This window comes from Lissotriton helveticus, chromosome 8 (assembly GCF_964261635.1).
Source record: "Lissotriton helveticus chromosome 8, aLisHel1.1, whole genome shotgun sequence".
Taxonomy (NCBI): Eukaryota; Metazoa; Chordata; class Amphibia; order Caudata; family Salamandridae; genus Lissotriton; species Lissotriton helveticus.
The window spans coordinates 163,831,482-163,850,308 of record NC_136069.1 but is presented as its reverse complement, the minus strand read 5'-3'; the positions used below and the strand labels follow the sequence as shown (position 1 = coordinate 163,850,308).

Here is an 18,827-nt window from a genome sequence, read left to right as displayed (position 1 = left end):
AAAAAAAATCATTCATTACAAAAACAGCCAATCAACAAAAGCTGCATTTTCCAAGAAACCCATTTTCCATGAAACGAACAATCAATTGAATATTGGAAAAAACACTAATCTACACTTAGCAGCTTCATCAGGGGCCGGAATGTAGCAAGCAAAGGCTATCTCATTGTAATGAGGATTCCGACGTGTCCATGAAGAAACAGAAAATACCACATCAGTAAGATCACCATCAGAAATAAAGAAGCATAGATGCAGATAGTTTAATTTCTCTCACAGGTGAATTGAGCGAGTGGTGGAAGCTGATCTGTGATCATCCTCATGGCATTGTCTCATCTCAGGTGTACACTGTACAGGCACTGGCCTTGGGATAATTATCTTGGAGGTAATTGGTGGGATGGGACTGTGCAGCAACACTGGGTCTCAGCAGGAGAAGTTCACTTGATGTCTAGGGTGATACCTAGGGGTGGCAATTGTGGTCTCTAGGAAGATCTCCTCGTGATGGTGCCTCTGGCTGTTTTGTCCTCCAGTGGCGGCACCCATCTTTTAGCAAGTGGCAATCTGAGTGATGACATCAGTGGCTATTAAGTTACAATCTTAAATGCAGCTGAGAAGTAAACTGCATGAAGCGACCTGGGTATCCCTTCATGATGCAGGTCACCACTGGCTATGCACTCTGGTGAAACTCAAGCTTTCTCCCTGTGCTCCTCCTGCCGGGAACACACTAGCTTCTCCTCCAGGACAGTCTCTGCTCTTGAAGGGCCAACCACACTCTCTCTCACTCAGCAGGCAGGCTTCTAGGCACTTCAGGCAGACCCTCTACTCCTCCAGCAAAAAGTATAGGAGTCAGGTGATGTATTCTTTCCTCTGGGAGACTAGCTGTCTGGCATACACCAGCCCTGGTTGCACAGCACTCACTTCCTTGGCCAAAAAGAACTTGGGATTGGAACAAAGTGGGGTGGATTTGATCCTAATTTATTTGCCCGTTGTCCAGATCCATCGGCTAGGCTTCAGTACCACTTTGGATTAGTTCATTTTCAAACGTCATTTTCAGACATCTCTAGATCCTTCCCATGTGCAAAGTGGTGGTTCTCATAGCAGATAGCAGTGGGACTGGCTCCTTGCAGGAGAACCCAAACAAGTGCATAATGACGTGTGAGTTTGCTATGCCTCTGGCTGTCATCACCCTTCCAAAAGTAGTAATTAGAGACAGACAAAGGGGCAGGACCCGCCTAGAAACAAATAGCAGTGCTCAGAAAGAACTAACCAGTATTCCTTTGCAGCGCTGGGATGCCTTCGGGAAGCCATGCGCTCTACAAATGTCAAATACAATACAACAAGGATACAATGGCCTTTATAAAAGGAGCCCTGTGTCCATGCACCTCACAGGAATGCAGACTGAACACTTCTACTGCCTGGGAGAAGCGGTCCTCATCCTCCATCCTGTGCAGTGCTAAACCAGGGCATCCACAATGGTCCCGCTGGCCACAGCACTTAGACTCACACAACACACAGTCCTACTACCACATGGGTGCTACACAGGCACTGCACACACTCACGCACTCCGCAGGCACACAGGAAGTCAAAGCCAGGTTTGACATCACAGCAGAACTTTACATGAGACTGGTCAGTAGAACACCCTATCCTTGAGACACAGAAAGAGGGCTGGCCAGACTGTGGATTCACTAAACGCAGCATGATGCCGCCACCACTTGATGTGATTTACCCAGGATAGCAGCCAACTGCTTACTATCGGGGCATGATTGGGGCACCCATCTATTTAAGAAGTCAGGTCAGTGAGCTCACATTAACAGGGACAGTAGTAGGCCTATGCAGACACACCAGGCAAGTGTGACACCAAGGTCAAGGTAAGTGTGGGTAACAGTTTCACATGCAGTCTAGGCCCTAAGCCCCAGGAGTTTTAGCTGTATGGAAATTCGAGGCACAAATTTGACAACCCTACAAAAGTCATTTCAGTCATGAAAGTAAAGAAAATATAATGTTTTCATTGATTTATATTTTCCTTAATTACTTACTAACAATTGCTTAACCCAATTTAATTGAAAAGTGGTTAAACTAAATATTTCACTTTTAAAATACTACTTGCACAGGCATGGCTCCAGGTCCATTTTTGATAGGAAGGTCAGTGCACCATTCTATTTTATGGAGTTTAACACTCGGCAGCTGTCAATTACTTTTGAATGCACATTTACAGCTGACTTCAAAAGTGAATTGAAAATGCAAAGATACATTTAATTTTGCTTTTGACACACTGGGTGGGCCTCTGTTGCTGCATGGTTGTTTCACAATTTGATCCACAAGTGAGTGGAGAAAGGAGCCATTCACTTACACATTTCAGGTGGAATACAAAAAAGTCAACTATGCCAGTTTAATTGCAAAACATGTCAACAGTGGTGGGCTAACAAAAGACTAACATGAACCTGGAGGGCAATTTGTGGATTGTGAAGGCATAGGGGGCTTGCAATCTAATATGGTTAAGAGTTAAGAGGTAAATAGCCTTGGTTAAGTTTGGAGTGAGCGATGCTGATTTGGTGTATACTCTTGTCAGCAATATTTAAAGGAGACAGTCAAAGGAAGTTGAGCAGTAACTTGAGGGTTGTATAGGGAGAAGTTGAGGACTTAAGGAGCTATAAGGAGTTAAAGGGGGAGACCAAGGAAGACCTTGGTTTCCCTCAATCTCTTTCGCAAAGTCAGGACCCATTACGTGGATGTTAGGTATTTGATAACAGACTGAAATTGAGGTTAAAGTGATGAAGGTAGAGATTTTAAGGTTACTTTTGAAGAAGGCTCCATGTGCCTCTTTCAACCATCACATCTAACACTTGGAGCTTAGGAGAGCCCAAATACATGCACATAGATACCTCCACGATTTCCATTCCAAGACACCCATGACTGGAGAGAAACACCTCTAGCCCACCGTGTCTCACCCGCAGAATCCCGCAAGTACCATTACCGGGCTCAACAGTGTACCATCCCACAGCGGGGTCATCTGGGTCAGGCGGCCATGCCATCCCATCTGTCGAACCGTGGCCCGCCATAGACGGATGACTGTGCTGCTGGTGGGAGGTAGAAAGTCTAAGTTCTGTGAACTATATAGGAGTTGGAGGAGTGGTATATTCCCTTTTGCCACGTTATCCACTACGTATGTTGGGTTCGATGGTGGGTTGTACCACCGTTCATTGACCACCCGTAGGTGGGAGGCCACATAGTAGGCATAGATGTCCGCCACGGCTATACCACCACAATAGGTTGACTGCGTGCATGTGCCTAACGCCACTCGCACGGCCCCATCATGCCAGAGAAATTTATTCGGAAGAACCATTTTAACGTAAAATATTTTGCGCATTTTGTCACAGTCTATCTTATACTGTGTGCAATGCAAGTATAAAACAAACAAACACTTAATTTTCACAGTGCTTTCTGTCACAGGCTGTGACCTCAGCACTAAAAATACACAAGTCACCATTTTCCACTGCAGCAACCATGCTATAATTCTGTGGCTCTCTGGTTTCACACGGACCTTTGTACTGCATTATCTGATAGAGGTTTTAGAATGTACTATAGTGCATTTCCCACTAACAACTTTATTTATTTATTTATTATTCATTGAAACTGCCCGTTATTTTATATGTAGCTTACTGATGGTGAAAGGCCTAAAAAAACATGTAGAATATTTTGTTTTTAGCCACACCTTTGACCCAGCCCCCTTGTTCCGACTCTCAAGGCCCTCCAGCCCCCCAAAACATGACTGAAGTCAACAACAGCAGCAAACTAATATAACCAGGGGGCAGTTTTTGCTCAAATAGAAGCATCTGTTTTCATAATGTTAAAAATAAAAACCTTTTTAGAAAAACAGTATGAAGGAAGATTAAGGGATCGCTTCCTACCCTGGAATTAAAGCATACTACTCAGACCTTACAGTTCATCATTAATGACTGTAAATGGTATGTTTTAATTATGATGAATGGTGTTCAGCTACCTACAGTTACATGCAGCTGTAAATGCAAAGCTGTCCGCATCCCATGAAATATAGTATGGTTTTCCTAGGATGGAGTGCAATAAAGTTGCAGCCCAGGCATTACAGTTATTATACCAAGGGCTACTGGAATTATGTGATTGTACAGTCACAACAATTTTAGCATAATTATAGATTTGCCGCATTTGCCATATAATCCATCATCTGCTGCATAATCTGTTGATTGTAACAAAAAAAGATTTTTTTTACTCATGAGGTTCAAAAGTTACTAAAATGCAGCACCAGGTGTTGCTGCTCAGTAGAAGGCCCTTTGTAAAGCTTTACTGGTCACCTTTTTTTATTGTTTATCGCTATATTTGGGTGTCAAACTGGTACTAATGAGGTGCAGCCACAGACTGACCGTTTCTTTGGAGAACATTTATGGTGGTCAACGATAAGGAGTACTAGGTTCTAGAAACTTTCATCAGGAGGTGGTCCTTTCACCTAAAAACATTTGACGGGGGTCTCGCATCAAAATGTTTGAAGAACTGGTCAAAGTATCAGGAATAGTATGGCTCTTCCACTGCAAACCATGTATGTCCGCAGGGTAAAGGATTCTTCAACTTTCAAATCCCTAAAAGCTGTCCAGTCTCCTTCTACCTTCCAGATGTTTTCCACTGATCCATTCATACATGTGTTAATGCTCTGCAAATGGTGTCCCGGGCACTGGAAATGGCATTGATCATCAATGTACCTCAATGGACGTCTATGAGTTGTCTGAAGGAAGGTCCAGTCATATTGACCTATTGAAATCATGAGTGCATTAGGTGAGTAGAAGTCCATGGTGGTGCCTGTCCCTGGATACATGAGATGAATATGCCCTGAGCTTTCACTGACTGCCTATTTAGGGCTTATTCAGAGATGTTTGCTATTCTTTGAGGTAATATCGATTCTCCTGGGTGCAGTATTTACTGGGTGCAGAATTACCTTCCCATACCACACCACAGAATGCGGTAACACTGCATGATTTCCGCCTCTCTGGGTTCTATAGCATGGAAAGTGCAGTATTTTCTCTCCCTAAATTACCCCAGATTAACAATTTGTGCAAGGCAGGGCAAAAGTGCATATTAATATAACAGATGAAATCTTACAACATAACATAAACATAACATGTGCATTTGTAAAGCGCACATTCACCCAGAAAGAGAATCTTGGCACTGAATAACAAATGTTGATTCTTGATTCAAGTGCAAAATCCCATTGGCGCCTGAATCGAGTTTACCGGTCATTTTAGATTGAGGGTCAAAGTGTCTGTTTTCCACATCAGAATTCACAAGCCCCACAATTGTTTCAAACACTTAAGGGACTTTTTATATTTTTCAAATTCTAAAGCCGTACCTTAAAGACAAATCTATATATTCTTCTTTCAAATGAAACATAGGGATCCAACTCTAACCTGAATTTTATTTTAATTAAATCTAACCAGTGCATGATATGAATAAAGCAAAAAGTTTATATTCAAAACAGTGTTATTCAACTATTTTAAATGTTGCTGCATTTGTCAGTTTAATTCTACACTGTGCCATTAAAGACGGGTTAAAATGTAGCCTCGTTGTTTACCAGGACATATTAAGAAACATAATATTTAAATGGTTATCACTCTCTGTCTATATTAAAAATCTGAAAATGCAATGTGACAGACTATTAATCCGCGAGACATTTCCTTAATGAGACACTTAGCCCAATTTACCACTGTTGAAGCCATATGATGAGAAGTGTCTGGTCAGTTTATGAATACTTTTATGCCTATTAGAGATTAAAGGTTATTTTTAAATGAAATTTAAGTCAGAGTAACACATGTGAGAAATCCATCTCGCCTTTACAGTTCCCAAATATTTGCTGAACAATGGGGCTTTTTTCTGTTTGTATAACCTTTAGATGGTTCAGTTAAGCCAAAAGGTTTGAGGCTTGCAAACAAGAGCTGACAAAAATAATAAAAAGAAGCTTTCGCAGTTCAAAACTATTTACAAGAATTGCTTTGTGTCTGCAATGTATGGATGAGATACATATGTACATGGAAGAGTGTACTTTTCAGATGTGAAATAGTCCCTCTTGCATGCCAGTTGTGGAGGAAGGATAAACCTAAACCACCAGTATACTGAGGGTGGCATTATAATACTCCGGTGGGCTAATCCCACAGGGTTTCTTTGGCTCCTGAGCCAAAGATGCCAGTAGCTGAAGCAGGCTGAACTAAAGCTCCTTACAGTAAGTATGAAGTACAATATGTTTGCCACGAATGACGCAAGTTCTCAAACACGTAAAACCTGAAAAGGACTAACGCTGCAACTGCATTACCTGCCAGACTGCGAGCTGATTTTTGAATGCACATAAAAGTCGGTAACTATATGCTGAGTATCACAATATGCACTTTACCGCATGCTCATGTTGACATGTTCACACAATGGAACCAGCTCGTGTAAATATTTATTCCAAAAATATTAATTTGCAGTTTAAATTGCACAAATTAGTTGCTTTATATTCGGAGCTCTTTAATTACTGATAGGGGATGAGTTCAGATTGGAATTTGTATGGTTCAACTCTCTTTTATTGGTACTTTTTAGAACACATACACTCACCCGGTGAGGAAAAACATTAGGGTAGGGTGGACTCAGGAGGAGGCAATGGGAATCAGATCAGGAAGGAGTGTATTGGGAGGTTCATGACCTTGCAAACCAGGGGGCGGGTAGAGAAGGAAAGAAGAGAGGGAAGGGAACAGGGTCTCAATAGCCTCTTAGGAGCCGCAGGATAGAGTAGAATTTGCCCACAAGTTGAGCGACCCTTTCGATATGAGCCAAGTCTGATAAGCTGGTGTGTTGATTCTTGCCTGCCGTCAATCGAAGCATCCTAAGGTAACGGGGACAAGTAAGTTCTTGATAGGCCCGGACAAGGAATCAAATACATGGGCCCTACAATTTATCGAAGCAGGGCAGTTTGCGTTCGAGGGAGGCGTACGTTTTTCCATAGTTTGTGTAGCCAATTCGAGAGGGTTGGCGTGATGTCTATGCCCAATCTAGATGTGATGACTTGCCATGCAGCACATAAGACCATTGTCATAGCTTTTCCCCTGTCCAACCAGAGAGGATAAATTAGCTGGTCAGGGAGACCCAGGAGAGTGTGACTTGGGAAACAGGGGATGTCTATGTCAAAGATGCCATCAATGTCTTTAAGGACCTCCTCCCATTATCTCTTAAGATTAGGGCATCTGCAGAGGAGGGGGGTGAGTGTGTCCGTTTGGCCGCAGTTTCACCAGCAGGTGTTGTTGGCACTGAGGTTCCCCTTGCCAAGTTTCTTATCTCATCTCTTCCTATTGAGTCTTGAGAAGATAGCTATAAGGGTCCCTCATAATACTACCTTCAGTGTTTCCCAAAGGAGGACACTGGAAGAGGTTGGCGTGTTGTTGGAGAGGAGGAAATGTTGGATGACTTCCTTAATATAATTTGCCATTTATTCATATGTTAGTAGTTTATTGTTAAGGCACAATTGTCGGTCAAGGGTGGCTTAAAAAGGCATATGAAAGAAGATCGTGATGTGGGTGTGACCTGCAGTGCTGCCGCATCTATGTCTATCTTGCCTATGGCTACCAGAATGCAAGGGCAGATATGAAAATAGTCAAATTCCAGCATAGGTCTGATGAGAGGCCTACTAATTAGGTGTAGCAGTTTGATGAAGGGTGTGCATGGCGCCACGCATCTGTAAGGTCTATGCCCCTCAATCACTTCTGCCCCGCATCTGAATGTTCTTGTCTGACCTATCTTGGGCATTGCTGTAAGCTAAATTAAAGTTTCTCCCTATCACCATATCCTGGTCTGTAATTGCAGCCACTAGGCCTAATGCTTTAAGTAGCAAGGCCTCCTGATGGTCATTGGGCACATACAGCATGGGTGGTGTAAAAGTGTCCATTGAAAGTCGTTGTGAAAGGAGCCTCCCTGGGAGTTCTGCTTGGGTATGTGTGACCTGGTCAAGGGAAGGTGCTGGCCAGCAAAATTTCCACTCCATTCCTTCTTGCTGGGTCCTGAGGACAGGTGCTGTCTGTCAAACCAGAAGGACCGCAGTCTCTTCCAGTCTTTCTTAAAGAAGTGTCTCTCTTGGAGGAATATGATATCACAATTAGAGTCCTGCAAGAAAAAGAGAAGGGCCAAACATTTCGCAGGGGCATTGAGACCTCTAACATTAAAGCTCGGGAATTTTAGCATGAGCGAGGCATTGGGGCCTCAGAGCAGCATGTGTGTATCCTGTGTGGATATGTGATGGCCTGCCAAAGATGGGACCCTGGGAGCGAGGGAGCATTCAACCTGGGAGGAGGTAGAGTGATGGGTGTTTACATCCACCATGGTTTCCATGGGAAAGTCTCTATACACTGGATCGTGGAATCAACGGCCGGACAGTTAGAGTGAATAATCGGGTGTGTGGGTGCTCCCCATGGCCAAATTCGAAGGGAAAATGTTAATGTTGTCAGTCACGCCTACCGGGCTATTCAGCAAGCACGTCCCTAAATCCAAGCTTACCATCTGATGGACACCCTCTGGGACCATCTGCCGTGGGCTACTCATGGGGGCTAATTGAAATTCTGGTCTTCGGAAGCATCGGACCCCTGTAGGTGCTGTATGAGTGCTCTGCGTACTGAGTGGTGCTCATCTTGGGTTAGCTTTTTCTTGTGCTGCATCAGTTATTTCTGCCTGGAAATTAGAGAGTGTGGGTCGGGGGAGCAGAGACTCACGGTCAAATTTCCCCCAATGAGCGTGTAGCCCTAATGTATTTATTGTGTACAGCATATGTTAACATCAATCCATTTAAAGGTGGATTGTTATTTTTCTGTATGAAACAGAGAAGGATTTTGATGCATGAAATATCAGAGTACTCTAGTAAGCAATGGTTTTGGTGTGGGTTACCCTTTCTGACAAACTACGGCTACAGAATGGTTGAGCTGTGACAATACTCAATAGGCCATCCCAGAAGAGTTTTTCTTAGCTAACAGTAATGTTGTATTCCTTTGTAATTTTATGACTGTTTGGACAATGGTTTCCTTTAAGGAAAGTTTACAATCAAAATAGTAGGCCTGGCTTGGCTATGGTGACAAGCTATAGGCCTAATGTGCGCACTGGGAAAAGTTGCTTCTGAAGCCACAGGCCAGATCTGCTTCTTATGAAATGTTATGACAAAGGCATTAGACCTAGTTTTTTTTAACCCCTTGGCTGCGGGGATAATTCCCCCATGGTGCGGGGGGGTAGAGGGTGCTGCGGCGCCGCGGTGCTCGTGACGAGTTCAGCTCATCATGAGTCACAGTGGAACTGTGCTCATGATGAGCTGGGCTCGTCACAACTCCTCCCACTGATTAATTCGCCTGCACAGGTGGGTAATCAATCGCGCGTGTGCGGACCTCGGCAGTTATTACGAGCCCAGCTCGTCTTGAGCACAGCTCCACTGTGACTCATGACGAACTGGGCTCATCATGAGCATGGAAGTGGTTAACACACTTTGTGTTACAGACTACACACATATGGTATGTTACATGTAATCTCACAGATTATTTGTAGTAAGCAAGGTTTTTGGTGTTGGCCACCCACTTTAACTAACCCTGGGAGTGTTAACTGTGATGACTCTTGTTAAGCCATATTCAGAGCAGATCTATATTATTTTCCAAACTGTATTTTTCAACAACATATTTGTAATTGTATTACTGTGTGTATGATGGTTGCCAGTTTATGCACTTATATAGGACTGTGTTGATTATGGTGCCAAGATAATGGTGGAGGCTATAGAACTTACAACTTCATTGGGAAGAGTTAGGCTACATTTTATTGGTTTGATTTATGTATTATGAAATGTTATCACAAAGCCAGTAGGTCTGAGCTGCTTATAGTGAAACACATATGTTTCAGTCAATAGGCATTTAAGAGTAGATTGTTTTCACTCTGTATTACAGCCTAAATATGTGTATTTTGTTACCTGGAATTTCACAGATTCCATGATAGGCAGTGCTTTCGGTGTTAGTTATCCTCTCTGACAAACCGTGGGAACAGGAGATTTGCACTGTGAGAATACTTTTTAGGCCTTCTTAAGAGAGAGAGTATTTTGATTTTCCAGCTGTAATTTTGTATACATTTGTAATTGTATGACTCAGTACAGTAGGCATGAGTTGCTTATGCTGACATGACAACAATAACAGCTATAGGACTTGTTGTGCACTAGGAAAGGCTGTGCCACATGCCACCGGTCTGGTCTGTTTATTATCAAAAGTTAGAACAAAGGCAATAGACCTGACTTAATTAATGGGAAAAACATTTGTTAAAGTCTTTGTTAAAGCACTCTTGGTAGTAGTAGATTTGATTTCATCTGTGATGATTCTTGATTGGCCCTATTGAGAGTGGCTATATATTGTTTGGCCAGCTGTAATTGTATAATTCTTTTGTAATTTTAGAACTGGATGCATGATGTTTACTATTTTATATGTACTTCAGTAAGGTTGTGTTTATTATAGTGTTAAGCCAATGTTAAAGGCAATAAGCCTTATCGAGTCACTATGGAAAAGCTATGTCAGATTTCCTACGTGTGATCTATTTATAATGAAAATAATATGACAAAGCAAGTAAGCCTGACTTACTTATTGTGTAAACCATGAGTTAAAGGCAGCTGGGTTTTAAGGGTGGATTACTATTACACTATGCTAAAACCCGTAGGCAGGTATTTTTTTGCATTGAATCTCACATATTTCAATAGTAGGCCAGTGTTTTGGTGTTGGTGACCCACCCAATCAAGCCATGTGGATAGATGATTTGCACTATGGTATTTCTTATCAGGTTCTTTTAGGAGGGATTTTATATTGTTTTACATATATGTAATATTATTATGGTACACCTGATGGGTGCCTTGTGGGAAAGGGTATGCCCAACACAGTAGGACTGAGCTGGGTATAGGAATAAGCCGCTGATAAAGGTTATAGACATGATTGTTCTTTATGAAAGTTATGATAAAAGCAGTCGGTCTGTGATATTGATTGTTAAAAACATATATCAAAGTCAACAGGTGTTTTAGGGTGGATTGCTATTACTTTTTTTTAAAGCTTACAGGTTGTTATGATGGCAAACCAACAATAACCGCAATAGGCCCGAACGGTTCACTCGGAAGAGGTATTTCAGATGCCGTAGGTGTGATATTTTTATTGGGAAACCTAACGTCAAAGGCAGTAGGCCTGATTTATTTACTAATAACACTATTATTAAGCCAATTAGCCATTGGGGCTGAATTGGTTTTGCACCAGGTCAAACCCTGAAATCAGATATGTTGCTACATACAATCTCCCAAGTTACCTTTATGGGAAAGGTTTTGATGTTGGCTATCCTTTTTGACTAAGCATTGGAGTCGAAGATTTGCACTGTAATAATTCTAGCTATCTTCGGAAGGCCTAGTAGGTTTAGCTGTCTGCCATGATCTTGTAATAAAAATCATTAAATAAAATGTTTGTAGTATACACCAAGGCATAGTAACCAAGCAGTTTGAAAGATGGGTACATTGACCCTTGTTCATACTCGCCTCCTCCTCATCTTCTCTGGTCAGCCCTAATATCAGTGGGTGTCATAACCATAATTATAAGTGCATATTGTGAACTGAGCCATCTGAAAAAAGTCTCATTGATGAAGGCACGCACTATTTGTTCCTCAAAGGCTAGACTTTTATCAGATAGCAAATACATATTCTCTATCATCAGGGTCGTTAAAGAATTCCAAAAGAAGGGATAATAGTGCAAGGAAAATATTTAACCATAAAAAACCTTTTGTTTCATTACGTGTGGCTTGAGACACAGAGGGAAATAACTCAGATCATGTGTAATTTCATGACCCTGATGGTAAGATTACAGCTTTTAACTGGTCATGATTTCTAAAGGCAGAGGACAGGGTATGTGTGAGCAGCTGGGATAAGGATGATGTAAAACCTTGGATCAGAGTTCAATAGGCTTCTAGTTTCTGTACTCTGTTGGGTACCCTGGTGATCTAAGCTATAAACACCTTGGATATTTTCTAGATAATATGGGCTAGTTTGTTCAGTTCGGGTGAATTGCACAGTATGGTTATATACAGCACTGTTTCAATGACACTCACCTTCCAGTATCACCTGGACATAGTCTTGGGCTGACATCTTGTCCTTGCGGGCAAAGCACTGGTAGGCACCACTGTCGCTCTTTACCATGCCGTCCATGATAAGGTTGTCATGGTCTATCCCGATGATCCTCACATTGTTGCCAGGGGTGATAATCTCTCCATTCCTATACCAGGAGATCTCATGGTCCTCAGCTCCAGTTACACTGCAGAACAAGGACACCTGGCTCCCAACACTGCTCTTCACTTTCCGCGGACTGATGGTGGCTTTGAGCGGCTCTGCAAATGGGCAAAAGATATCATTTGTCAAGACCAGAGTGTGGTTGTGTGTGCAGCCCCCAATGGAGTGAACTCATCAACTGACACATCACCATCAATTAGATATTTACACCAATTAACCAATTAAACTAAATGGTTTAAATATCTAATTTACTCCTCTGTGTATATTGTACACCATGCCATTGCTAGTAGTTACCCAAAGCTAGATGTAGAAGGACGTTGAAACTTGCCAGTTACTGAGAGCATGGTTCACTACATGGTGTACTTATAATGGTTATTTCAGTGCCTAATTGAAAAAGGAACTAACTTCTGTTCTCTTGCTGAATTTCTTTCTTGAGATTAAGGTGGCCAGTACTCCTCACTTCATATAGTTCAACTGTCTTGTATAAAGTTGACCAGCAGGTGCTTCTATAATGGATTGAGTAAAAAGTGTGCATGAGGGCTGGCTAGGTCAAGGTTTTATTTTCACATTGTCTAGACTTGAAAGGCCCATTTCTAAGTAGTGAAGAATACGGTTCCAGTGTGTATTTGTACTTCTGATTATGGCAATACCAGACAATCACAAGCCTTTCCTTGGTAAGGAGGAACAACGTTCAGATATCGTCTTTAAGAACCGAGTGTTAGTCCTCATTTATGAGCGGTATTCCACCTGGACATTTTCCCTGTTTTGAGTTCTTCAACCAAGCAGGTATAATGCGAAAAACACAATACTCTTATGGTGTTCCTGCCAGCCAGTAACTGCTGTAATTGGCAGCACTGGAATCCCTAGACCGACCTTATTCCGTCCTAGGTCTCAGAAAATTAATGTTGGTCTTCTATATCACAAGAGTTAGGATCTGCCATCCTGGTTTCTAACAACGACGTGGCACTACTTGGGGGTATCTGGATCTCCGCTGCAGAGCGGATAGAGGGAAGAAGAGAGTCACCCTCAGGGATATCGTTACTTGAATAAGGAGTGAGCTGACTTTGAGCATATCCTGATATGGCTGACAAATGGGACAACAGAGGCATATGGATAACAGACACATGGCTGCATGCAGCCCTATTACACATAGTGCCTCGGGGCACAATGAGTATGTGTGCCCACTTTTTATGCCCCTTGGGCACTAGGTATTACCTTTGCTTCTGAGTCCGTGCAGTATTACAGATGCGGGTGCAAAGCAAACATGCCCTTAGGAGGAGCACCGAAAGAGTGGCAACAAAACATGTTGGCCTGAATATTTGTGAATGGCCAAATAGATGCCGTTTTTATTTGTGGACGCTCACTGCATATAATAAATATTTCCTGTGCAAGTGATCGGTACCCCATTTTAACTTTGAGAATTGCATCTCCTCACTTTATTGTTTTTGGGACCTGGTGGGCACACAGGGCCATATGTATCATCCTCACCATTTGCGATTTCTAAATAGCGATTTTTAAGGAATCGCTATTTAGAAATCGCAAAACGGTATGTATGTAGGAAATCGCTTCTTTTTAGCGATTCCTTAACATTCCTAAATTGCGATTAGCAAATTGCTAATCGCAAATTTCCCATTCATTTCTATGGGCCAGGAGGCATTTTGCATTAATTTTTATTTGATACATTGCATTTAAGGAATCGCACAATTTGCGATTCCTTAAGTGCAATCACAAAATAAGGAATGGCAAATTTTGCGATTCCTTATTTTGCTGCGAAAATGTTTCATATATTCCATTTAGCAAATTAGCATTCGCAAAGGCCGAAATTCTGCGAATTTCGGCCTTTGCCAAAGCTAATTTGCCTGATACATATGGCCCTCAGTGATTTTTGCACTAGCAGTGCCGTCTTTCACTGATTTTGTTTCTTTGATGTATCACCTCGGAGGAATTTCTTTACTTTCACATTTTCTTTCGTCTAGAAAGTTACCGATGAAGATAGTGTGGGCACAGTGATAAACGTATGCCAGCAGCCCCCCCCCCCCTTGGTGTTACTAACGAGAGGTACTTTCTCACCTTTTCACACATTTTTCACATAAGGTCATATGGTTTTGGTGGTAGTAGGTTTTCCTCTTTAAAGGCTTGTTGTGAACTGTGGTACATGACAGTTTTTAGTTGAAATTTTGAACAGTGGGACATACAGGCAAGTAAGGGCTGTTCAGTAAGGGTAGCTTTTTGATGAGCATGCGCCCTTTGTCTTTGAATTCCAATTCACTGTTCTGAGTATGTCAGGTCTTTTTGTGGTAGACTGCTGTTGAGTGGGGTCGACCTGACTACTTACCCCCTGGTGCTCCTTTTTGTGATTAAATATCTCTTTAAGCCACCAATCTGTCTCTCTTCTCTACCAGGCCACAGACCTCTTCATTACAGGTATGATCATGAGTCCTTTTTTTGGAATTATCCTTATGACGCAACTTGAAATTTGGGCTGTTCTTATAGGAGGAGCTGAAATCACTAAACAAATGCTATGACTAACTTGGACACTCGAAAAAGTCATCTTCCAACCTTTGGTGATGCTCTGATACTTCAGATTAACAACATTTTCTGGAAGAAACCTCTATAAAACTGTTGACCCCCACTAACTGAGACAATTTCAAATGGCCATTCTGCCATTGGAAATCTAGACTCTACATTATGGCCCTAACACAGCTGTCTTAACTATAGTAAAGACTTGGAAAGAAGGTTTGGGTTAAACATTTCCTCCGGTGTGTGCATTCCAATCTGGAGACTAAAAGTACATCATGGGCACAGCGTGTTGGATGTAAAACACAATCATAAACTGCACTCACTGTTAACTCTAAACACCTCACACAATTGGCCATTCCCCCCACCCACAATTACTCACAAGAACCACAGGAGTTGTTCGCCCATTACTGAAAATCTGCAAACCATAATGCAGATTATTGGCTTTCACAAATTCCCAGAAACTCCTTGAAACATATAATAGTCAGCTTGTAAAAAAATACATATGAAATATAACACATTTATTGTGAATGCCACAGGAGCATCCTCTAGCTCTATAATGGCCACATGCTGCAAAGATATCCTACAACTTTTCCTGCCAATATTTAAACACAGGGATATTCACAGTAGAACACTGGAGTTTCAAGATGGCAAGATCTGTACTACTGACTAGGAAAAGTTTTCCCTTTAGATTAACTTTAGTGAAATGTATTTTAGAAGGGTATCCTGAGGCCCCGAGAATACTATTGATCTATGTTGGACACTACTGCTTTAAAATGGATATTATGTACATTTTTGTAAAAATAACACAGCCTCATGGTGGCTCCTGGGACTATTTAATTCAGCAGACACATAAATCCAAATCTGGACATATCTCACATAGCACTTCTGTGGAATCCTTGCACAAGTTCCTAGTTTTACACTATATTGGGCGTGGAATCTGCTGCTATCACAAAAATGTAGAAGCTCTTTACATTTATGAAACTTATGAGTTAGTGTATTTGCTCCCCACACTCAGTTCAATCAGTTCCAAATCAATTACTACAGACACTTCCACATCTTCCTTAGACTGCTCTACCTCTTATTGATCTACATCAGGTTTATCCAGTTTCATGTTTTATTATTTCTTTACAACTTGAGGTGGCACCTTGTCATCTGGAGCTTTGGCAGGGGGTCAATGGCAATGGGGACGGGGGTGGAGGGGATTGGAAAAAGCTCAATGACAATCATAGATCTCTGGGCTCTGCCTGAGTTAGCAGACCTTACATCTGTCATGAAACACTCACACATCATTGTCGCGCTCCCCAAAGGAAACATGGGAGCCAGGGAGGTGATATAAACACGTCTTTATTTCTCCGTGTTCACCTCGTAACTAACTGACCTTCCTCCCACTTCCTTCCTTCCCCACGCCCCTTCCTCCCCTGCCTGTCCTGTCGCAGATAGAGATCAGGCAGTCACATTACGACATCTCCCCCTTTTGTATAAAGTCTTACTCTGTCTTACATTACTTCAATGAGACGTTCTGGCCGTCGAGTTTGTCGTGTAGGTCGTTCAGATGGTTCTGGTGTCCTGGTTTGGTGGTGTGTGGGATGGTCTTGTCTCGCTGGACTGGACTGGCTGCGATCACTGCTTCTGCTTTGGCTTCCGGAGTCAGTAGAGGACTCCCAGTGATGACGGTCATGTATTTCTTGAGGGTTACACTTCTTGAAGTGTGAAATGTTCCGGGTAATTCGCTTGTGGTCACCTTGCGCGGTGATCATGGTTCCTTTCCGGCGGCTGACTTTTAAAGGATGGGCGAGGTAGCGACTGTCTGCTTTTGTCCTTCGATCACGTCGGACTATCACCCAGTCTCCTTCCTGGATATCGGCAGGCCTCGCGTGCCTGCGTTGGTCAGCGTATGTCTTCATTTTCAGTTTCTTCCCATGATCAATGTCAACCAGTGTTTCATGATCAATGTTTGGAGCTCGGGACTGGCTCGCATCACCCAGAGTGGGTAGTCGGGTTCGCGGAACTCTTCCTAGCATTAGGGTGGCTGGACATTGGTCTGTAGTGCTATGAGGCGTGGTGCGGTATGCCCTCAGCACTTCATTCAGTGCTTGTTGAATGTCTCTGTGGGCCAGTTCTGCTTGCTGCACCGCTTTCTTCAGGGTCCCCATGAATCTTTCCACCATGCCATTGGCTTGAGGCCATAGTGGTGTGATCTTTTGATGCTTGAAATCAAGGTGTTTTGCAAAATCTGCGAATTCGTGGCCATTGAATGGGGGCCCGTTGTCTGACTTGAAGCGTAGCGGGATGCCCCAGGCTGCGAATGTTTCGTCAAGTACTGGAATTACTGCGGTTGCCTTGGTGGATGATATGAGGTGTGCAAATGGGAAGCGGGAGTATTCGTCCATAATGACGATGATGTATTGGCTTGATTTCAGCGGTCCGAAGAAGTCCACGGCAACTTATTGCCATACACCTTCAGGTAGTTTCGACATCTGTAGCGGAGCTGGGGGTTCATCACGGCTTACCAGCTGACACGAGATGCAGTGTTTGAGAGTGGCTTCTACCATCTGATCTAGTGTTGGGAACCAGACACGCTCCCGTAGAGCCTTCTTGGTGGCGCTTATTCCTCGGTGGCCTTCATGAGCGATGTTAATCACTCCTTATCTCAGTCTTTGAGGAATGACAATCCTCCCCCCTCTCAAAATGAGACCGTCACTGCTGATGGAAAGTTCGTCATGGATGTGTTTGAACGCCATGAGCTCCTGCGACTGCAGGCCCTGATCGTCTTTCACATGGCGCCAAGAGTTGCTGCGGATGCATTCTGTGACGTCCTGAATAGGGGGATCCTGGACGCACGCTTCTTGAATGGCTGCAAGAGGAGCGGTGGGAGGACATGCTGTGTCAATGACAAAATGTATGTATTCTTCAGCAACGGAGTGTGTCTCTTTGGTGGTGGTCTTGGGGTGTCGAGACATATAGTCTGCGGGATTTTCCGACTTCCCGGGTTTATGGACGATGGTGTAAATGTAGTCCTGAAGACGGAGACCCCAGCGCTCGATACGTGGAGGCATCTTGGCCTTAGGGTTGCCGAAGATGGTGATGAGTGCTTGGTGGTCAGTGACGATGGTAAAGTGTTTACCATAGACAAAGAGATGGAAGTGTTCGCACGCCCAAACCACTGCTAGGCTCTCCTTCTCAGGTTGTGAGTACCAAGTCTCGGTATCAGTAAGACTGCGACTGGCATAGGCGATGATGTGGCGCTGGTCAGAGTCGTCTTGGTATTGTGCGAGAATGGCGCCAAGGCCCACCGGGCTGGCGTCAACGGTAAGATAAGTTCGTTTCTTGGCATCAAAGTAAGCCAGGTTGATTGTGGAGCTGACGGCATTCTTGATCTTGTGGAAGGATCGGTTGCATGCTTCCGTCCACTCGAACGGCTGACCTTGGCGAGTGAGTTCTCGTAGGGGGTGGCTGATCGTGGCGAAGTCCTGAATATATCGAGCACAGTAACTCGCCATGCCGAGGAAGGAACGAAGGTCGCTCACATCTTGTGGTGTTGGCGTGTCTGCAAGAGCCGAGACTTTTTCAGGGTCTGGTGTCATGCCATCCTTCGAGAAAATGTGTCCATAGAATTTCCAGGTTGATTTGCTGAATTCAAATTTAGCTGCGTTTAGTGTCAGGTTTGCATTTAGCAGGGCATGACATACTCTGTCAAGGGCCGTGTCGTGTTCAGTTTGATCTTTTCCAAACACTAGCAAGTCATCGCTGTAATTAAAGGCGTTTGGGATCCCTTGAATTACGCGCCTGATGGCCTCCTGGAAAATTTCAGCTGCAGATGATATGCCGAAGTTTAGACGTTTATAGCGGAAGAGTCCTTGATGAGTCGTGAATGTGGTGATGTAGCGAGATTTGTCGTGGAGTTCAAGCTGATGATAACCCTTGTTGAGGTCAAGTTTTGAGAACATTGTGGCTCCGTTGAGACGAGCAATCATGTCGCTAATGTGTGGTCCAGGGTGACGTT

At 43.3% G+C, this 18,827-nt stretch overlaps 1 protein-coding gene across 1 annotated transcript in view; it reads right to left on the bottom strand.

Moving 5' to 3' along the window:
- DSCAM (DS cell adhesion molecule) overlaps nucleotides 1-18,827 on the bottom strand; it is a 959,122-nt gene that overhangs the window by 463,359 nt on the left and 476,936 nt on the right. Inside the window, exon 6 of the mRNA XM_078656818.1 lies at nucleotides 12,127-12,402. Within this exon, the coding sequence (XP_078512944.1) occupies nucleotides 12,127-12,402 (276 nt within the window). The remainder of the gene's footprint in view (nucleotides 1-12,126; nucleotides 12,403-18,827) is intronic.